This window comes from Clupea harengus, chromosome 15, assembly GCF_900700415.2.
Source record: "Clupea harengus chromosome 15, Ch_v2.0.2, whole genome shotgun sequence".
In the NCBI taxonomy this organism is placed as follows: Eukaryota; Metazoa; Chordata; class Actinopteri; order Clupeiformes; family Clupeidae; genus Clupea; species Clupea harengus.
The window spans coordinates 23,527,759-23,544,759 of NC_045166.1; the positions used below are offsets into that span (position 1 = coordinate 23,527,759).

Below are 17,001 nucleotides of genomic sequence, written 5' to 3' on the forward strand. Positions count from 1 at the left end.
TTCTATAAATGCCACCTAGACATCATGACCTAGACAGAGTAAACACACTCAAACTCACACATAACTGCTTTCACCCCTTCAACACACACACACACACACACACACACACACACACACACACACACACACACACTTACACCAGCCAACTTCGCATAGCTAACTTTTTCTCCTGCATTAACAAGCCTGCACTTACAGCTCAGCTGACAAATCTTGCGCACACACGAATACACGTGTTCTCCCTAGGTCTCACTGCAACCTCACACACTCACACACACCACCACCATCACCACGACCAAGGCCATGGATTTAGTCACCAGAGAGGCTCTGCTTCTTTTGTGTACTTAGTCTTGTGCAAATTAACAGAGTAATAACCTTGTATTCTATTAATTCAGCTCAGGCTTTTAGTGTGATGAACTAAAAATATTGCTTTCTACCTCTTTTTTGAGGTGAAAAGACGGAAAAGAAGCAGGCCATGGCCATAATCTACTTGCAGCACATGGAGGGACTGGCGTGACTAGACTGTGTATTTAGCTCTTGTCAGTGTGTGTGTGTGTGTGTGTGTGTGTGTGTGTGTGTGTGTGTGTGTGTGTGTGTGTGTGTGTGTGTGTGTGGTGTGACTGAAGTGAGTGTTGCTCTGTATGCTGAGTGTAACATGACTGCAGTATGTGCATTGCTATTTTCCCTCTCTGTAGCGTAACTACAGTGTGTGTGTGTGTGTATGTGTGTGTGTGTGTGTGTGTGTGTGTGTGTGTGTGTGTGTGTGTGTGTGTGTGTGTGTGTGTGTGTGTGCGTGTGTGTGTGTGCGTGTGTGTGTGTTTCCCCGTGAAGGCATGGGCTGCTTCTGGGGGGCGGAGAGGAGGTTCTGGCTGCAGAAGGGCGTGTACTCCACACAGGTCGGCTACTCGGGGGGCTGCACCGACAACGCCACCTACGAGGACGTGTGCACAGGTAAGCACCCCCCACCCGAAAAAACATGCCTCCTCTCCTCACACCCCACCCTCCCTCAACTGTCTTTGTTCTGTCTATTCTCTCTTCTTTTCTTTTCTTTTCTCCTCTCCTCTCCTATCCTCTCCTCTCCCCTCGTCTCGTCTCGTTCAGTTTGTCTTATTTGTGTGTAAACAGCATCTGCCGGTGTGTCTAATAAATGATGCAGTTTTTGATTATTCCTGTAATGTAGAAATGACGTTGGTAGACATTGGTAGGAATGCGCTCAGACTTCAATCAGGCCCCAGCGTTGAACATGGCAGCTCCGCATCTCATCGCTATGAGCAGTCATCTCCATCGCTGATGATAATAGGTTGTGAATATTCATTATTCTGGTCCTTACAGCGAGGACATATCAATACATAAGATGCTACCGGAGATGGGTTGTCTGACAGGCAGCCATGTGGGCAGAAGGCCCAGCGCCAGGTCCGTGCTAGGCAGTAGAGATTCTTGAGATTTAATCAATATAGGTTGATATTTTTCAGGGAGGCTACATTTTTTTTTATATCTACACTACTGCAGACAAGCACCATGGTACCATCCGCAAGCTTCTAAACTGTGTGGGTGAGGGATTACACAGGCTGACTGATTCAGCTGCATACTGAGGGAGACCTTATTTTAATATTTGGTTCCAGATTTTCACTAGGGACAAACATGATACAGACAGAGATAGACCGGTGTCTGTTTACCTCAATAACTGTAAAGACATTTTACAAAAATGTCCAGTCTAGTCCGGAAGCCCTATGCCTTCCCTATAGGATTACATTGTTTAGCCGCTTTGTTGGTTGCAGGTTATAGCGTTCTAACTCAACGCAGTACCGATTTCGATTGTTTTTTTTTTTTTAAAGTAAGATGTCACATTAATCCAATACATCTGCACTATGCTCTACCTAATTAATAATAGAGTCAAATCAGTATGTTATATGTTATCTGTGCTATGCTGCTCAACTTTCTGTAGGCAAAGCGATGCTAAGCAACACCTGCCAATCACCGTAATTATTCAAACGCACCTCACTAAATCATTGAAGCCATCATCATAATTGCTGCTGTCAATAGTTCCCCTTTGTGCAGAGCAAGATACTCCTGCATGCATGAGGCTTTTGTTTCTGAAGCATGAAACTGTTTTATATGTATGTGTGTGTGTGTGTGTGTGTGTGTGTGTGTGTGTGTGCGCCAACCCTAATGGAGTTAGAAGGATAGTCTTAGTTTCTATCATGCAGTGCTCTGAAACATGACGGTTGTGCCAGCTGTTCAGAGCCACACCCCGCTTTGCTGATCCTATTCTGAGGGATTGAGGCTTTAGGATTTTCCAGAATCGTGCCTTTTTGTTAATATTACTGTGTGTGTGTGTGTGTGTGTGTGTGTGTGTGTGTGTGTGTGTGTGTGTGTGTGTGTGTGTATGTGTGTGTGTGTGTGTGTGTTTTTTCTCCATGTGCATTTAACCCAAGGCACCCTGTTTGGCTGTGGATGTGTACGCCCTCAGAATCCTCCAAATAGGCCTCAGTGAGGAAGACAGCTTTGTTCTCACTCTCTCTGTCTCTCTCTCTCTCTCTCTGTCTCTCTGTCTCTCTGTCTCTCTGTCTCTCTGTCTCTCTCTCTCTGTCTCTCTCTCTCTGTCTCTCTCTCTCTCTCTCACCCTCTCTCACTCACTCGCTCACTCCTATTTTCTGTCTTGTTCCTATTCTCTCGCTCTTTATCTCATTCTGCCTTTACCCCTTACATCTTGTTTCTTCTGCTTGCTCTTCCATTCCCGGTCTCTTGCTCTCTCTCTCTCTCTCTCTCTCTCTCTCTCTCTCTCTGTCTCTCTCTGTCTCTCTGTCTGTCTTTCTCTCTCTCTCTCGCCCTCTCTCACTCACTCGTTCACTCTTATTTTCTGTCTTGTTCCTATTCTCTCGCTCTTTATCTCATTCTGCCTTTACCCCTTACATCTTGTTTCTTCTGCTTGCTCTTCCATTCCATTCTTCCATTTCTCTTGCTCTCTCTCTCTCTCTCTCTGTCTCTTGCTCTCTCTCTCTCTCTCTCTATCTATCTATCTATCTATTTTCTCCTCCCCCGTCTCTCTCTCTCTCTCTGAGTTTTTTTTAACACATTAGCACTTTCACATTGCTGTGAGGAGCATGACAGGTCCCATCTTTGATCTGGGCAGATTTCCTTTTGTTCTGGAGGTAAGCCTGTTTCAGAGGCACACAGTGATTTCTCATCAGGGGAAATTTGTTTGATGAATCCCCCCCCCCCCCCCCCCCACACACACACAATCACCACCACCACCATCAGCACCTCCCCCCCCTGCCTGAGTGGGGTGTGCACCTCAGAGAGGCTCCTGCGTCACACAGACACACACAGAGATGCAGAAGCATACAAACACGCACATAAGAATACACATGCAGAAACACACACTTGTGCACACACACACACACACACACACACACACACACAGCTCAACCCTGGCTGCTGCTCTCTCCTCTGCAGTGCTACAGCTTGAGGCAGGATGCAGCAGGTTGTAGCCTGCGGGGCTTGGTGCCCCTACAGCACCAGGAGCTCTGCCTGACTCACTATAGGAGGAGTGACAGGGAAGGGGAGACAGAGGGCCTGCTGCTATGCAGTCAGGAGCTGTCCACTCCTCTGGTGCTGAAGTTACTCACTGTAGACCTGAACTTATCCAGTTGAAGGAGTTGCTGATTTAACTTTGACAAACTACAGGGCTGATTTTTTCTAGTACTTTCCTCATAACTTGTTTTAGTTTGGTTAACAGTATATGATATGATTGTGTACTAAATGCGTGTATAGAATATTATATATTACATATATTATAATATATATTATATATTAATATACATATTATGCTCCTTTCAAACGTTATTATTATCACATGTTATTTTTATGTACTTATTGTTAAATGATTAATAATAACACGTGAAAGGAGCATCTTCTCACAAAATATTGACAGAGGAAAGTCGACAGATAAATAATTCGATAGATGGATTGATGGAGTAAAAAAATACTCATAGATACAGTAAACAAAAAATTCTTTAGACTTCTTCAGACTAACCTGTCTGCACACTCTGTATGCGGCTGTCTAGCCTCCAGGTCTGTGTCAACAAAGGCTTAGTCTCTGCACATAGACCCAGCGCTGACAACAACAGCAGCAGCAGCAGCAGCAGCAGCAGCAACATAAATCGCAGACAGATGAAGAGGCAATATTACAACCCATATTATTTCTCAGGAAAAACACATCACAGCTGCTGTAGGCCACCGAGGGAGTGGTTGAAGTTCACCGGGTTCAGTGTTGGTTTCCATGGCGCTTCACACAGCCCACCGCCTCCACAGTCGCTCCGTAGAATGTCAGATGCGAAGGTGTGGATGTACAGACACAGTGGTGTTATCACAGGGAGGAGAGGAGGAGAGGAGGAGAGAGGAGAGAGGAGAAAAGAGAAAAAGAGCAGAGGAGGAGAGGAGGAGAGAAGAGGCCACGTGTAACTGAAGGGTGAAGTGTCACCAAGTCCATGGCTGACAAAACAGTGCCACTTAGCTGTATAAAAACACACACATACACACACACTAACAGACACATGCACACATGGACACACACACACACACACACACACACACATACACACACGCTAACAGACACATGCACACATGGACACACACACACACACATACACACACGCTAACAGACACATGCACACATGGACACACACACACACACATACACACATACACACACGCTAACAGACACATGCACACATGGACACACACACACACACACACACATACATACACACAGACTAACAGACACATGCACACATGGACACACACACACACACACACACACACATACATACACACAGACTAACAGACACATGCACACATGGACACACACACACACACACACACACACACACACACACACACACACACACACACACACACACACACACACACACACTAACAGACACATGCACACATGGACACACCCACACACACACACACACTAAGAGACACATGCACACATGGACACACACACATACACACACACACACACATACACACTAACAGACACATGCACACATGGACACACACACACACACATACACACATGCTAAAAGACCTATTCACACATGGACACACACATATACACACACTAACAGACACATCAGAATCAGAATCAGAATAGTATTTATTGCCAAGTAGGTTTACACCTACCTGGAATTTGTTCTGGTGCATAGGTGCATACAGTGAACATAAAAACATAAAAACATACAAACACAATAAGTACTACACATAACATAAAACATAAAAACACAGTAAGTACTACACAAACACAATAAGTACTACAATACAAAAAGCAGGGCAGGAGTGCAAAAGTGGATGTGCAATGTGCAGTGTGCAATGTAGTGTGTGTTAACATAACACAGGCTTGAGGTGTGGGGGCGGGATGAGAGTCCACGTCAGGTGGGGGTCCCGGGCCTTGTTAATAAGGCCAACGGCAGCCGGGAAGAAGCTGGTATTGTGGCGTGAGGTTTGCACACATACAGTACATACACTCCTGCACACCTCACATACACCCCACTCGCAAGCTCACACATCCGTCATGTGCCATGCATACACAGAAACGCGTGCGGATGCACACACGCACAGACACACACACGCACACACACGCACACACACGCATCATTGAGACTGTGGCTGCCAATACAAAATGATGCATGCACGAACACACACACACACACACACACACACACACACACACACACACACACACACACACACACACACACACACACACACACACACCATTGAGTCCGTGGCTGCCAACACAAAATGATACACACACAAACACACACACACACACACACACACACACACCATTGAGTCCGTGGCTGCCAACACAGCCATTCTCCAGCCACCTCCTGCCCACCCACAAGCTTGTTCAGTGGGGGAGGAGAGGACAAGTGTGTGTGTGTGTGTGTGTGTTCAGATGCCCTTCACAGAAAAAGAGAGACGGGGGGAGAGAAGGAAAGAGAAAGTGAAAAAATATAGATATAGAAAGTGCAAGATTTAAAGAGCCTTAGAAAGTGAAAGAAATACAGAGAGAGAGAGGGATAGAGAGAGAGACAGAGAGAGTGATTAGAGGGATGGAGAGAGAGAGAGAGAGAGAGGGTATTATCCAGAGGCTGATGATGGCTGATTATCCATGGGTATTATCCAGAGGCTTTCACTGTCTTTCACTCGGCTTCCACCTCCAACTGACATGGGAATACCCCCCACTGAAAACCTACCCCCTGGCCAAGAAGCATCATGGGCTCAATGGAAAACACTCAACCGCCTTAGAACAAGAACGGGACGATCCAAAGATGCTCTGGTCAGATGGGGCTACAAGACTGGCCCAACCACCTGTGAATGTGGACAAGCAGACCATACAATGGAGCACTGCCTTGTCTGCCCTCTACTACCTAACCCTTGCAGCCCAAAAGACCTTGCAGTATTCAACAAAAATGCAAAGGACTGTGTAAAGAAATGGGAAACTGCCATATAACCATCATGCTTCAGTGAAACGAAAAGAAGAAGAAGATCCAGAGGCTGATGATGGATAACAATATTGTGTTGGAGTTCTAACTTCCATGATATTATCAAGCACCATAGAGACTGCAAACTGTAATGATAGAGAGCTGATAGTAACCAGGAAACAAGAAGAGGAAGACGAAGGGCAGGAAGACTGAAGGCCAAAGAACAAGTGAGAGACAGATAATAGAGAAAGAGAATGCTTCTCTCTTTTTAAATACCCTCTTCCCCACAAGATCTGCTCACTACTTCTTCAAGGCAGACATGCATTGTCATTGTGAAGCTCGGCTTTCCCTGTATGATATTACTGTAAAGTATTTGACCGTACACAGCAATCTCAATCTCAATGTCTCTTTGTTGTTTATCCAGGTAGTTAAGTTATAGTTATAGACTTGGTATAGTGTTTGGCAGACGCTTTTTTTCTTAAACAACTTACAAACACTTGTAAAATAGAATAATAACAACAAAAAGCAGAACGCACAACACCAAAACATGCGTATCACAATATTGAATATCAGATTATACTGAAATTATATGTTATACATATATATATATATCAGTACCTCTCCTTATTTCTCATAGCCTGGACCTGTGTTTGCGTGTCTGTAAAATACCTGACTGTCCCTTTGTCTTTATGACTTGTCACTATCCCCGTTCTCCGATCTTAAATAGGACTTGTCTCTTCAGGGGGGTGGCCATTTAATACTGTCCCTCTGCCTTGAATAAGCATGATAATACAGAACCAGTGTGATAATACCTGCAACCTCACAGGTTGGTTTTGTATTACTTTTTTAATATCATAGCAGTAGAGCGCGACAGTGGTACAGGTGGTAGAGAAGTCGTTTAGTAATCAGAAGGTTGCTAGTTCGATTCCCTGTCGAAGCGTCCTTGAGCAAGGCACTGAACCCCAAATTGCTCCTGATGTGCAGTGTGCCATCAGTGTAAAATGTAAAATGTGTATACATTGTAAGTCGCACATATGTAAGTCGCTTTGGATAAAAGCGTCTGCTAAATGACTAAATGTAAATGTAAATGTAGAGATCCGTGGCTGATAACTCACGGGGCTGGCGGGGATGAGGGGGCTGTGCTGCAAAATGAGAGAAGAGCCATCAGTGATGGTCAGCCAATTCTGTCCTCAGTTACCCCATTAGACAGTAATGGAGTTGTGTAGCTGTTATTGGACATAATAGGTTATTTGGGGGGAAAGAACATGTGTAGTTGAACACAGTTTATTCTTTTGCAGACATATAGTTACACACACTGGATCTCCTATTACCAAAATCACACAGGCTCAGTTACACACACACACACACCACACCACACCACACCACACACCCACACCCACACCCACACCCACACCCACACCCACACCCACACCCACACCCACGCCCACACCCACACCCACACCCACACCACACCACACCACACCACACCACACACACACCACACCACACCACACCACACCACACCACACCACACCACACCACACCACACCACACCACACCACACACACACACACACACACACACACCAGGAAACATTCTGGTTTTGGATGGAAGGAAAAGCGATTGGTGTTGGTGAGTGCCATCTCAGCTGATCTGAAATATTCAAACACTGGCAACCAGATATGCTTACCTCATATGTTCACACTCACACACATTCAACCAGACATGCTTTAAATCATACGTTTACACTCACACACATTCAACCAGACAGATATTCCTTGACATGACAAAAAATACTTGCCATACCCCAGCCAATCAGATGGACTGGACAAGTTGCAGGCTGATTGGAGTGGTGCTTCTTCCTCCGGCCTCAGCTTCACCATCAGCCACGCAAGAACAATAGAGGAATAAACGTATTGATATTATTGTTCTCAGTGTCTGTTAAGTGAATGAATGTTGGTGGTGGTCGGAGGGGCCGTTGGCGCTGATTGGCAGCCACGCTTCTGTCAGTCTGCCCCAGGGCAGCTGTGGCTACTGAGGTAGCTTACCACCACCGGTATGACTGTGTGTGTATATGACTACTGGACTCTGGACTCTGTAAAGCGACTTCGGGTATATAGAGAAGCGCTATATAAAATTGAATTGATTGATTGATTGATTGAAGTAAGGGATGATGTATAGTCGGTCAGTATAGGAAAATAAATCCTGCCGGGACGACCAGGACCCCGATGTGCAGCGGAGTATGATAGAGTGGGAAAGACTGAGGATAGATAGAATAGGCCACTGGTAGACAAGGCATCCCGTGGCGTTCTGTAGTGCTCCTCAGTGCTCTCAGTCTACGGCCCGAAGGGCTCTGATGTGGCTCCGGTGTGGCATGGTATATCATTTATTTATTTATAAATCTCAGCATCTTCCTCTCTTCCACCTCCATCAATCAATCAATCAATCAATCAATCAATTCAATCTTATATAGCGCTTCTCTATATACCCGAAGTCGCTTTACAGAGTCCAGAGTCCAGTAGTCATACACACACAGTCATACCGGTGGTGGTAAGCTACCTCAGTAGCCACAGCTGCCCTGGGGCAGACTGACAGAAGCGTGGCTGCCAATCAGCGCCAACGGCCCCTCCGACCACCACCACAACATTCATTCATATTCATACAATGCAATGCATGTCTTTATGATGGTGGCCCATCAGAGACTCCAGTTCCGCTCCCAGGACAGAGCCATCCTTCCTGATGATTATTGGGTCTGTTGGCATCCGCTGCCTTCCCCCTGCTGCCCCAGCACACTACAGAGTAGAAGATGGCGCCGGCCACCGCCGTTATATAAAACATTTGCAGCATGGTTCTGCAGACATTGAAAGATCTGAGTCTCCTGAGAGCATATAGGCAGCTCTGATTGTTCTTGTGCATAGAGTCTGTGTTTCTAGTCCAGTCCAATGTATTGTTTATGTGGACGCATAGGTACTTGTATTCCTCAACAACGTCCACCTCTGTTCCCCTATGATGTGGACTGGGTTTTCAGATGGATCCTTTGCTTCCTAAAATCCACCACCAACTCCTTATTAGTCTTTGAAACGTTAAGTTGGAGGTGATTTAGTTCACACCACTCCACAAAGCTGTCCACCACACTCCTGTACTCAGCCTCCTGTCTCCTGCTGATACAACCCATGGCAACGGCAGAGTCATCCAGAAACCTGTGCAGGTGGCACAGTGCTCAGAGAGCACTTCCCGTCCTAACAGGCACTTCGACTAGTGCGTAACTTGCAATTACAGCAGTTACATTTTCTTTTTTATTTCATTTTGTTATATTTCTTATGTAAAGTAGTATTTATTGTCACACCAGGTTCTATTGCTCGTAGCTTGACTATTCTCTCCCTTGTACGTCGCTTTGGACAAAAGCGTCTGCTAAATGTAAAATGTAAATGTGCAGGTGGCAGGACTGTGAGCCGTGTCTGAAGTCTGAGGTGTCGAGCGCGTACAGGACAGGGCCATCCTACAAAAATACGTCTGTGCACTGGGGAGAGAATTGGAGTGGCTGGGCCCTCACCTCCAGTGTGTGTGTGCGTGTGCGTGTGCGTGAGCGTGTGCGTGTGCGTGTGCGCGTGCGCGTGCGCGTGCGCGTGCGCGTGCGCGTGCGCGTGCGTGTGCGTGTGTGTGTGTGTGTGTGTGTGTGTGTGTGTGTGTGTGCGCGCGTGTGTGTGTGTAGGGGCCCATGAGAGGGCCTTTTAAAGCTAATCGATGTGATGTGTGGGTGGCTGGGTTGCGGCTGGTGAGTGAGGTGGAGCGGGCTGGGGTCATGGGCCCGTGGTAGCGGTGACCTTACACAGAGACACCCTGGCTTGACTGAATGGCCCAGGCCTTTGTTTGAACGGTGACTTTTAGGCCGTTCTACATTTGGAACAGACACACTTTCCCCTCTTTTTCTTTTTCCTTCTTATTTTTTTCCATGAATTACAGTTCTTTATATTGTAGTGAGTTGGCCCGGAAGAACAGAGGCAGACACAAAGATCTCTGATTAAATGGCAATGTCCCCGTATCCCATACATCGCACAATGCTGGGAATGCCATTTATTAAAATGCATTGACACATAAGGGTATATACCGACACAGCACAGTACAGATAGTGGGGCAAACTAAGGCATCAGACACATCAAATACACACAGACAAAACAATGACACGTACTCACACTCATACAGGACACAAAGGGAAGACATAATCACATTAATCCAGATCGATAACACCACCAAGTCCCATGCCCAAAGCATTATGGGGGTGAACTATTTACAGCCTTGCCATCCACATCAGCGCAAAGAAGTGCTGCAACCCCTTGCCTGCTACATTATATACAGTAGCACTTTGCAATGCAGTCTTCTCTTACTCTCTCTCTCTGTCTTCGTCTCTCTCTCTCTCTCTCTCTCTCTCTCTCTCTCTGTCTTCCTCTCTCTCTTTCTCTCTCTCTCTCTCTCAGGTAAAACTGGTCATGCTGAAGTGGTGCGGGTGGTTTACCATCCAGAGAACATCAGTTTGGGGAATCTGCTGAAGGTCTTCTGGGAGAGCCATGACCCCACTCAAGGTTAATATTGCAGTACACACACACACACACACACACACTCACATGTTGTTCCCATTAGACTACACAAAGTAAAACTACACAAAGCAACAAGACTTTTAACAAGAGTATAAGCGTTGTCCTTGTCTTGTGCTGTACATACGATATCTGCTGCGTGTCCAGTGCTCCCAATGTGCCTCTCCAATGCTAGCAGGCCATCTCTCTCTCAGAAGCCCTCAGAATCCTCCAAATAGGCCTCAGTGAGGAAGACAGTTTTGTTCTCACTCTCTCTGTCTCTCTGTCTCTGTCTCTGTCTCTCTCTCTCTCTCTCTCTCTCTCTCTCTCTCTCTCTCTCTCTCTCTCTCTCTCTCTCTCTCTCTCTCTCTCTCTCTCTCTCTCTCTCTCTCTCTCTCTCTCTCTATCCCTGCTGTGTCCGGAGCGATTGATTATGGCTGGGCAATAATGAGCGGCGCCATTTGGAGTGGTGCAATTAGGCAGCCAGAGGTCCACTTCATGCGCGGCATCAGTTGAAGAGCCAATCAGAAGGCCGTCCGGGCGGCTTTTAATCACGCTGTAAACGCAGCCCTTCTCCTCTCTCACGGGGGGGCACGTGACCATAGTCTGATTAGCTGCTGACCAGAACCCCAAGTTTCAGATGATGCGTCATGAAATAGCTTTTAGGTCGTGTATTTCCAAATCATAGAATGTCCATCGTAAATGCTAACTCTAGACATACTTTGGTGTACATATGCCATTGTCATTGTATTTATATGTGAATCATATGTACAATGTTTTAATAGATTTTGTATATGTAGTAGGTATCTGTATCTAGTGTTCCCACGTCCAGCAGTAGCTAGGTTTCCATCCAACAATCCAAAAGTCAGATTAACTCCTGATTCACATAAATTATGATGTGACTAAGGTTGGTGGACACGGGTTAATTCACATTCATTAAATCGCATTTGTTGAGATTTGATTATGTTTCCTTTAAAGTTACCCTGACAACCTCAAGATCTGAACCCACAGCTATTTACAACTCTTCCTCTGATTAGGGGTCCATCAAAGGTGATTAGTGTCCGTTTTTTTATTTGCATAACAGCCGATGGAAATGAGCACAGACTCACATTTCTTTTAGCCACATTTTCATAAATTCGCCTTAGAGATGCAAACGAGTTGGATGGAAACCTAGCTACTGACAGTGTCCTGATTTTCTATAATATTTACAGCTATCCCTTATTTCAAAGGAGATAATTAATTAAAAAAAACTCTTTGAATCAATCTAATGAGACCAGAAAATTAAAAAAAAAGCCACTACAACCACATATGCCGCATACGTTTGGTGGCATCTTGGTGGAGAGGTCTTTTAATAGAGCCCCAAAGTGACATTTAGTGCAGTGATAATAATGGATAATCCATGTTGGATGTTTTACCGTTCATCTATAATACAGAAGCGTCCCATCTTTTCTTTATATGCTAAATGTCATGCTTACACAAGTTTAATATTTCAACAAGTGAAACTTTGTACCGCAGCTCTCAACTTTGTACTGAAACTCTCAAGCCGTACTTACCGCACTCTTTATCCTCTCAAGGTTCAAATTATTTAACATATGAAAGCGTGTGTTTTTATCAAGGATAATATGGGATGATGTCTTTTGGTACATGTTAACCTTGGTGATTGTGTGTATGAATTATGGTGGAAGAGACCAGGCAGGTAGGAGAAAAAACAAATCGACAGGCTTCAGTTCCCACCACCGCGGAAAATCAATTATGCCCGAAGAAGCCTTGAAATCAGCTTCTACGTATATCCGGATCAAGGTGAACGGCGCTTTGATTAAAATTACACCATCGCTTAGTCTTAAGGTAGTTATGCATGGGGGCAATCAGGATTCATTTTTCCATACTTCTCCTTTCATGAAAAGAAAGCGTTCAAAACTTCGATTGGGTGCAAATTGTGTGTTTATCGTGGAAACTTCTTGATTGTTAACTTTTTTTTCCAAAAGGGGACATTAACATCATGGACTAAACTAAATTACATTTACATTTACATTACATTTAGTCATTTAGCAGACGCTTTTATCCAAAGCGACTTACATATGTGCGACTTACAATGTATACACATTTTACATTTACACTGATGGCACACTGCACATCAGGAGCAATTAGGGGTTCAGTGTCTTGCTCAAGGACCTTGCTCAAGGACCTTCTGATTACTAAACGACTTCTTTACCTCCTGTACCACTGCCGCCCACTTGTTGACACAAACATCTCTGCAATGCAATGCCCTCCTGAAGTTGTCTGAAATGACTTGCCATTTTCTGCTGCACATTTCTTTTTCTCTCCCTGCAAGTTTGTACTCGTTTTTTTTTTATACAAGTTCTTCATTCATGCTGTTCATCCATCCATTCATCCTCTCCTCTGTGTCCTGAACAGGCATGCGACAGGGCAATGACGTGGGCACCACCTACCGCTCCACCATCTACGCCTACACCCCTGAGCAGCTCCAGCAGGCCCTAACGTCCAAAGACGAGTATCAGAAGGTGAGTAGCACCCCCCCCAAAACATCCCTAAACTGACGATCTGCCCCACTGTCCTCAAAACAGCTCCATGAGCTCCTCCATGCTAAGCGACAAGAATCAGAAGCAGACACCTGCCCCATACCCACCATGCCTGGGCTACAAGGTTTCCATTATCCCTTGAATGGTAGCCTACATTTCCACCCTCCTTTGTCCGAGATTTGAAATGAAAATCTTTGGCTTCCTGATGTCTCACCCACACGATTGTGATCTCTTTGCCAAATAATGACCCCGGAAGGAAGGAAAGACTACACTCATCCCAGCTACCGCTCACCATAGCAACTCACCTTTGAACCCCCTCCCTCCCTCCCCACTCCAGAACTAGAAATATAGGAGGAAAATATCCTGATAGGACAAAAGCCATAGCTGAATATCTCAACCAAGGTCTTCGATTCACTGGAAAAACAAAACGTCTGCAGCCACTGTAGCTGGGAGGTAGCCAGCCAGCCATACAGAAAGCCTCATACAAAAAGCTTACATTTATTTACTCCTTCTATTTGAGAGAAATGGCAAAGAAACTCCCGGCCCATGGCCCACATCTCCTTATATATCCGCATATATATGTGGCAGCAAAGACACACCGTGACAACCGACGGCTGGGTGAATGATGTATAGGGTGTATGGTGAAATGAGATGAGGAGTTTGAGGAGCCACTGTGTTGGAGGCGTGGAGCAGGAGCAGGAGCAGGAGCAGGAGCAGGAGCAGTGAGCAGGAGCAGTGAGCAGGAGCAGTGAGCAGGAGCAGGAGCAGTGAGCAGGAGCAGGAGCAGGAGCAGGAGCAGTGAGCAGGAGCAGGAGCAGGAGCAGGAGCAGGAGCAGTGAGCAGGAGCAGGAGCAGGAGCAGGAGCAGTGAGCAGGAGCAGGAGCAGGAGCAGGAGCAGGAGCAGTGAGCAGTGAGCCGTGCTCCTGTGGCCCGTGTCCGCTGTGTTATGTGTTCTGCATTATGCATGTGAGCTTAAACGAGAGCGACGAAGGACAAGAGGAGCCAGAGAACACACACCGTGTGCGGGAGAGAAACGGGGAGTGCTTCCTTTTTCTCTCTCCGTTTCCTTTCTTTCTCTCTCTCTCTCTCTCTCTCTCTCTCTCGCTCTTCCCCTCTCTCTTTCTCTCTCTGTTCCCTTCTCTCTTTCTCGCTCTTCCCCTCTCTCTTTCTCTCTCCGTTTCCTTTCTCTCTCTCTCTCTCTCTCGCTCTCTCTCTCTCTCTCTCTCTCGCTCTTCCCCTCTCTCTTTCTCTCTCTGTTCCCTTCTCTCTTTCTCGCTCTTCCCCTCTCTCTCTCTCGCTCTCTCTGTTCCCTCTCTTTCTCTCTCATGTTTCACTGTCTCTCTCTTTCAGTTCAAGGAACATTATTGGTATGACAAAACGGCATTCTGGCATTGCCAAAGCACAGATTAAACGTAGAATGCAACATAGAGATAATCTGAATTTTAAAATTCAGAAACTAGCAAGGCTCTGTGTGTATGTGTGTGTTTGCAGAGAGGGTTCATGTGCACTTTCTGTGTGTGCATCTCTTATTCAGTGTCCTCGTTATGCTGGCATGCCTCTGGCTTCCTCTCTCCCCCTCTCCCTCCCTCCCTCCCTCCCTCCTCTCTCTCCTCTCTCTCGCTCTGCTGCAATGCAATGTAGAGCTGCTGGCCGACTGCATGCATTGCATCACATGCAGAGGAACCCCACCCTGGCTGAGTGGAGCTCTGCCAGTAGAACAATAGAATTAGCCAAAGAGCTAATGCTAACCTACGCACAGGCTAAAGGGGGCATCTCTCTCTCTCTCTCTCTCTCATCCTCTCTTTGTGTCACTTTTCTCATATATTTGCAAGGTATTTATATATTCTTTATATATTCATTCATTCATTCCAGTCTGTCCTTCTCACTCTCTTTATTTCTATCTCTTATTTCTTTATCTCTTTATTTCTATCTACTCTCTCCTTCTCTTGCTCTTTCATATTTAGTTCCCCTCTGTCGCTCCCTTGGACCTCCCCCTCTCTCTTTCGAATTTCTCTTTCAAATTTAGATTGGAATTTGAAAAGGGCTTCATTGCCATGACCATAACACGGTGCAACACTGTCAAAGCACAGAGGATGAAAACATTCCCCTTCACATTTCTTCACCACTTACTTGTCCTCTTCCTTTGTCTGCTTGTCTGCAAGGAAGACGTGTGTGTGTGTGTGTGTGTGTGTGTGTGTGTGTGTGTGTGTGTGTGTGTGTGTGAGAGAGAGAGAGAGAGAGAGAGAGTGAATCGCACCTTAAAATGGTGCAAAGACACTTGTCCAAACAGAAATCCTCCTCTGTCTCCATTTTTAAATTTAAACTCGGTCTGCAGAGAAGAGTGTGTGTGTGTGTGTGTGTGTGAATGTAGTGTGGTCTGCTCTTAGTACAGTGTGTTCTGGTCTTTGTGAGCCATGTTTCAGGAATTGCAGGAGTCTCCAGGAATGGCTTTGTTTTGTGTGTTTGATCGAGTACCTCTCTGGGGTTTCTGTGTTCTAATGCCTTCCATTGAGAGTCTGTCTGTGCACCGTGTCTCTGTGGAGAAACACCAAACCTACATTTATCTCTGTGTGTGTGTGTGTGTGTGTGTGTGTGTGTGTGTGTGTGTGTGTGTGTGTGTGTGCGCACGGGCATGTGTGTGTACATGTGTGCGGTGTCTTATTTTGGCTACCTCGGTGCTTCCATGCATCTGGTATCACGGCAACCGTTTCTGAAGGCATGGAAGGATCTCATCAGACACACACTCCCACACATTTACTGATGCGTGCGCACCTCACACACTACTCACACACTCACACTCACACTCACACTCACACTCACACTCACACTCACACTAACACAAAGAGCTGTACAGAACACCATGCAGCACAGGCACACACAGACACACATTGGTTCAAATATTTCCCCAAACAAGCACACTCAGAGCATACAGAATAGCAGCAGCCAGATTGCTCATCAACCTGTCCCTACAAATCTCTGTATTCACAGTCAGATCTTGCCCAGCCACCTCCATGATGGGCCTAAATGGCAAACAGCAGCTACAAACATGGCGTGAGCTTCCTGACAAATGGCAGCCGGGGGAAAAGGGCACAAGGAAAGCCCAGGACCCCACCACAGTGCACCGACTGTGGGGAGGGGGAGGGGAGGCGGGGATAAGCTTGGGATGTGGGGGTCCCCTGTAGTAGGGGGAGAGCGCGGGGCGCGGGGATACAGGGGTGCTAGTTTTGGGAGGGAAGAGACGAGGGGAGCATATGGGTCAGATTTGTTCCTTCACGCCGGGCTGCCCCCAGCTGACGCCGGCTCCCATCTGCATGCCTCCTAATGCGCCTCCTAATGGTTGCCTAATAACGCGACGGGCGCTCGGGGAGTCCCGCCCCCCCCCCCCTCTCCCTCTCC

General features: G+C 46.3%; 1 protein-coding gene across 1 annotated transcript; it reads left to right on the plus strand.

Annotated features, from left to right (window-relative positions):
* Positions 1-804: 804 nt before the first annotated feature.
* Positions 805-13,638, plus strand: LOC116223903 (mitochondrial peptide methionine sulfoxide reductase-like). The gene is made up of 3 exons (XM_031582196.1): positions 805-948; positions 10,970-11,074; positions 13,481-13,638. Exons 1-3 carry the CDS (start codon positions 831-833, stop codon positions 13,621-13,623), a joined length of 366 nt encoding a protein of 121 aa, XP_031438056.1. The 5' UTR covers positions 805-830; the 3' UTR covers positions 13,624-13,638.
* Positions 13,639-17,001: the final 3,363 nt, after the last annotated feature.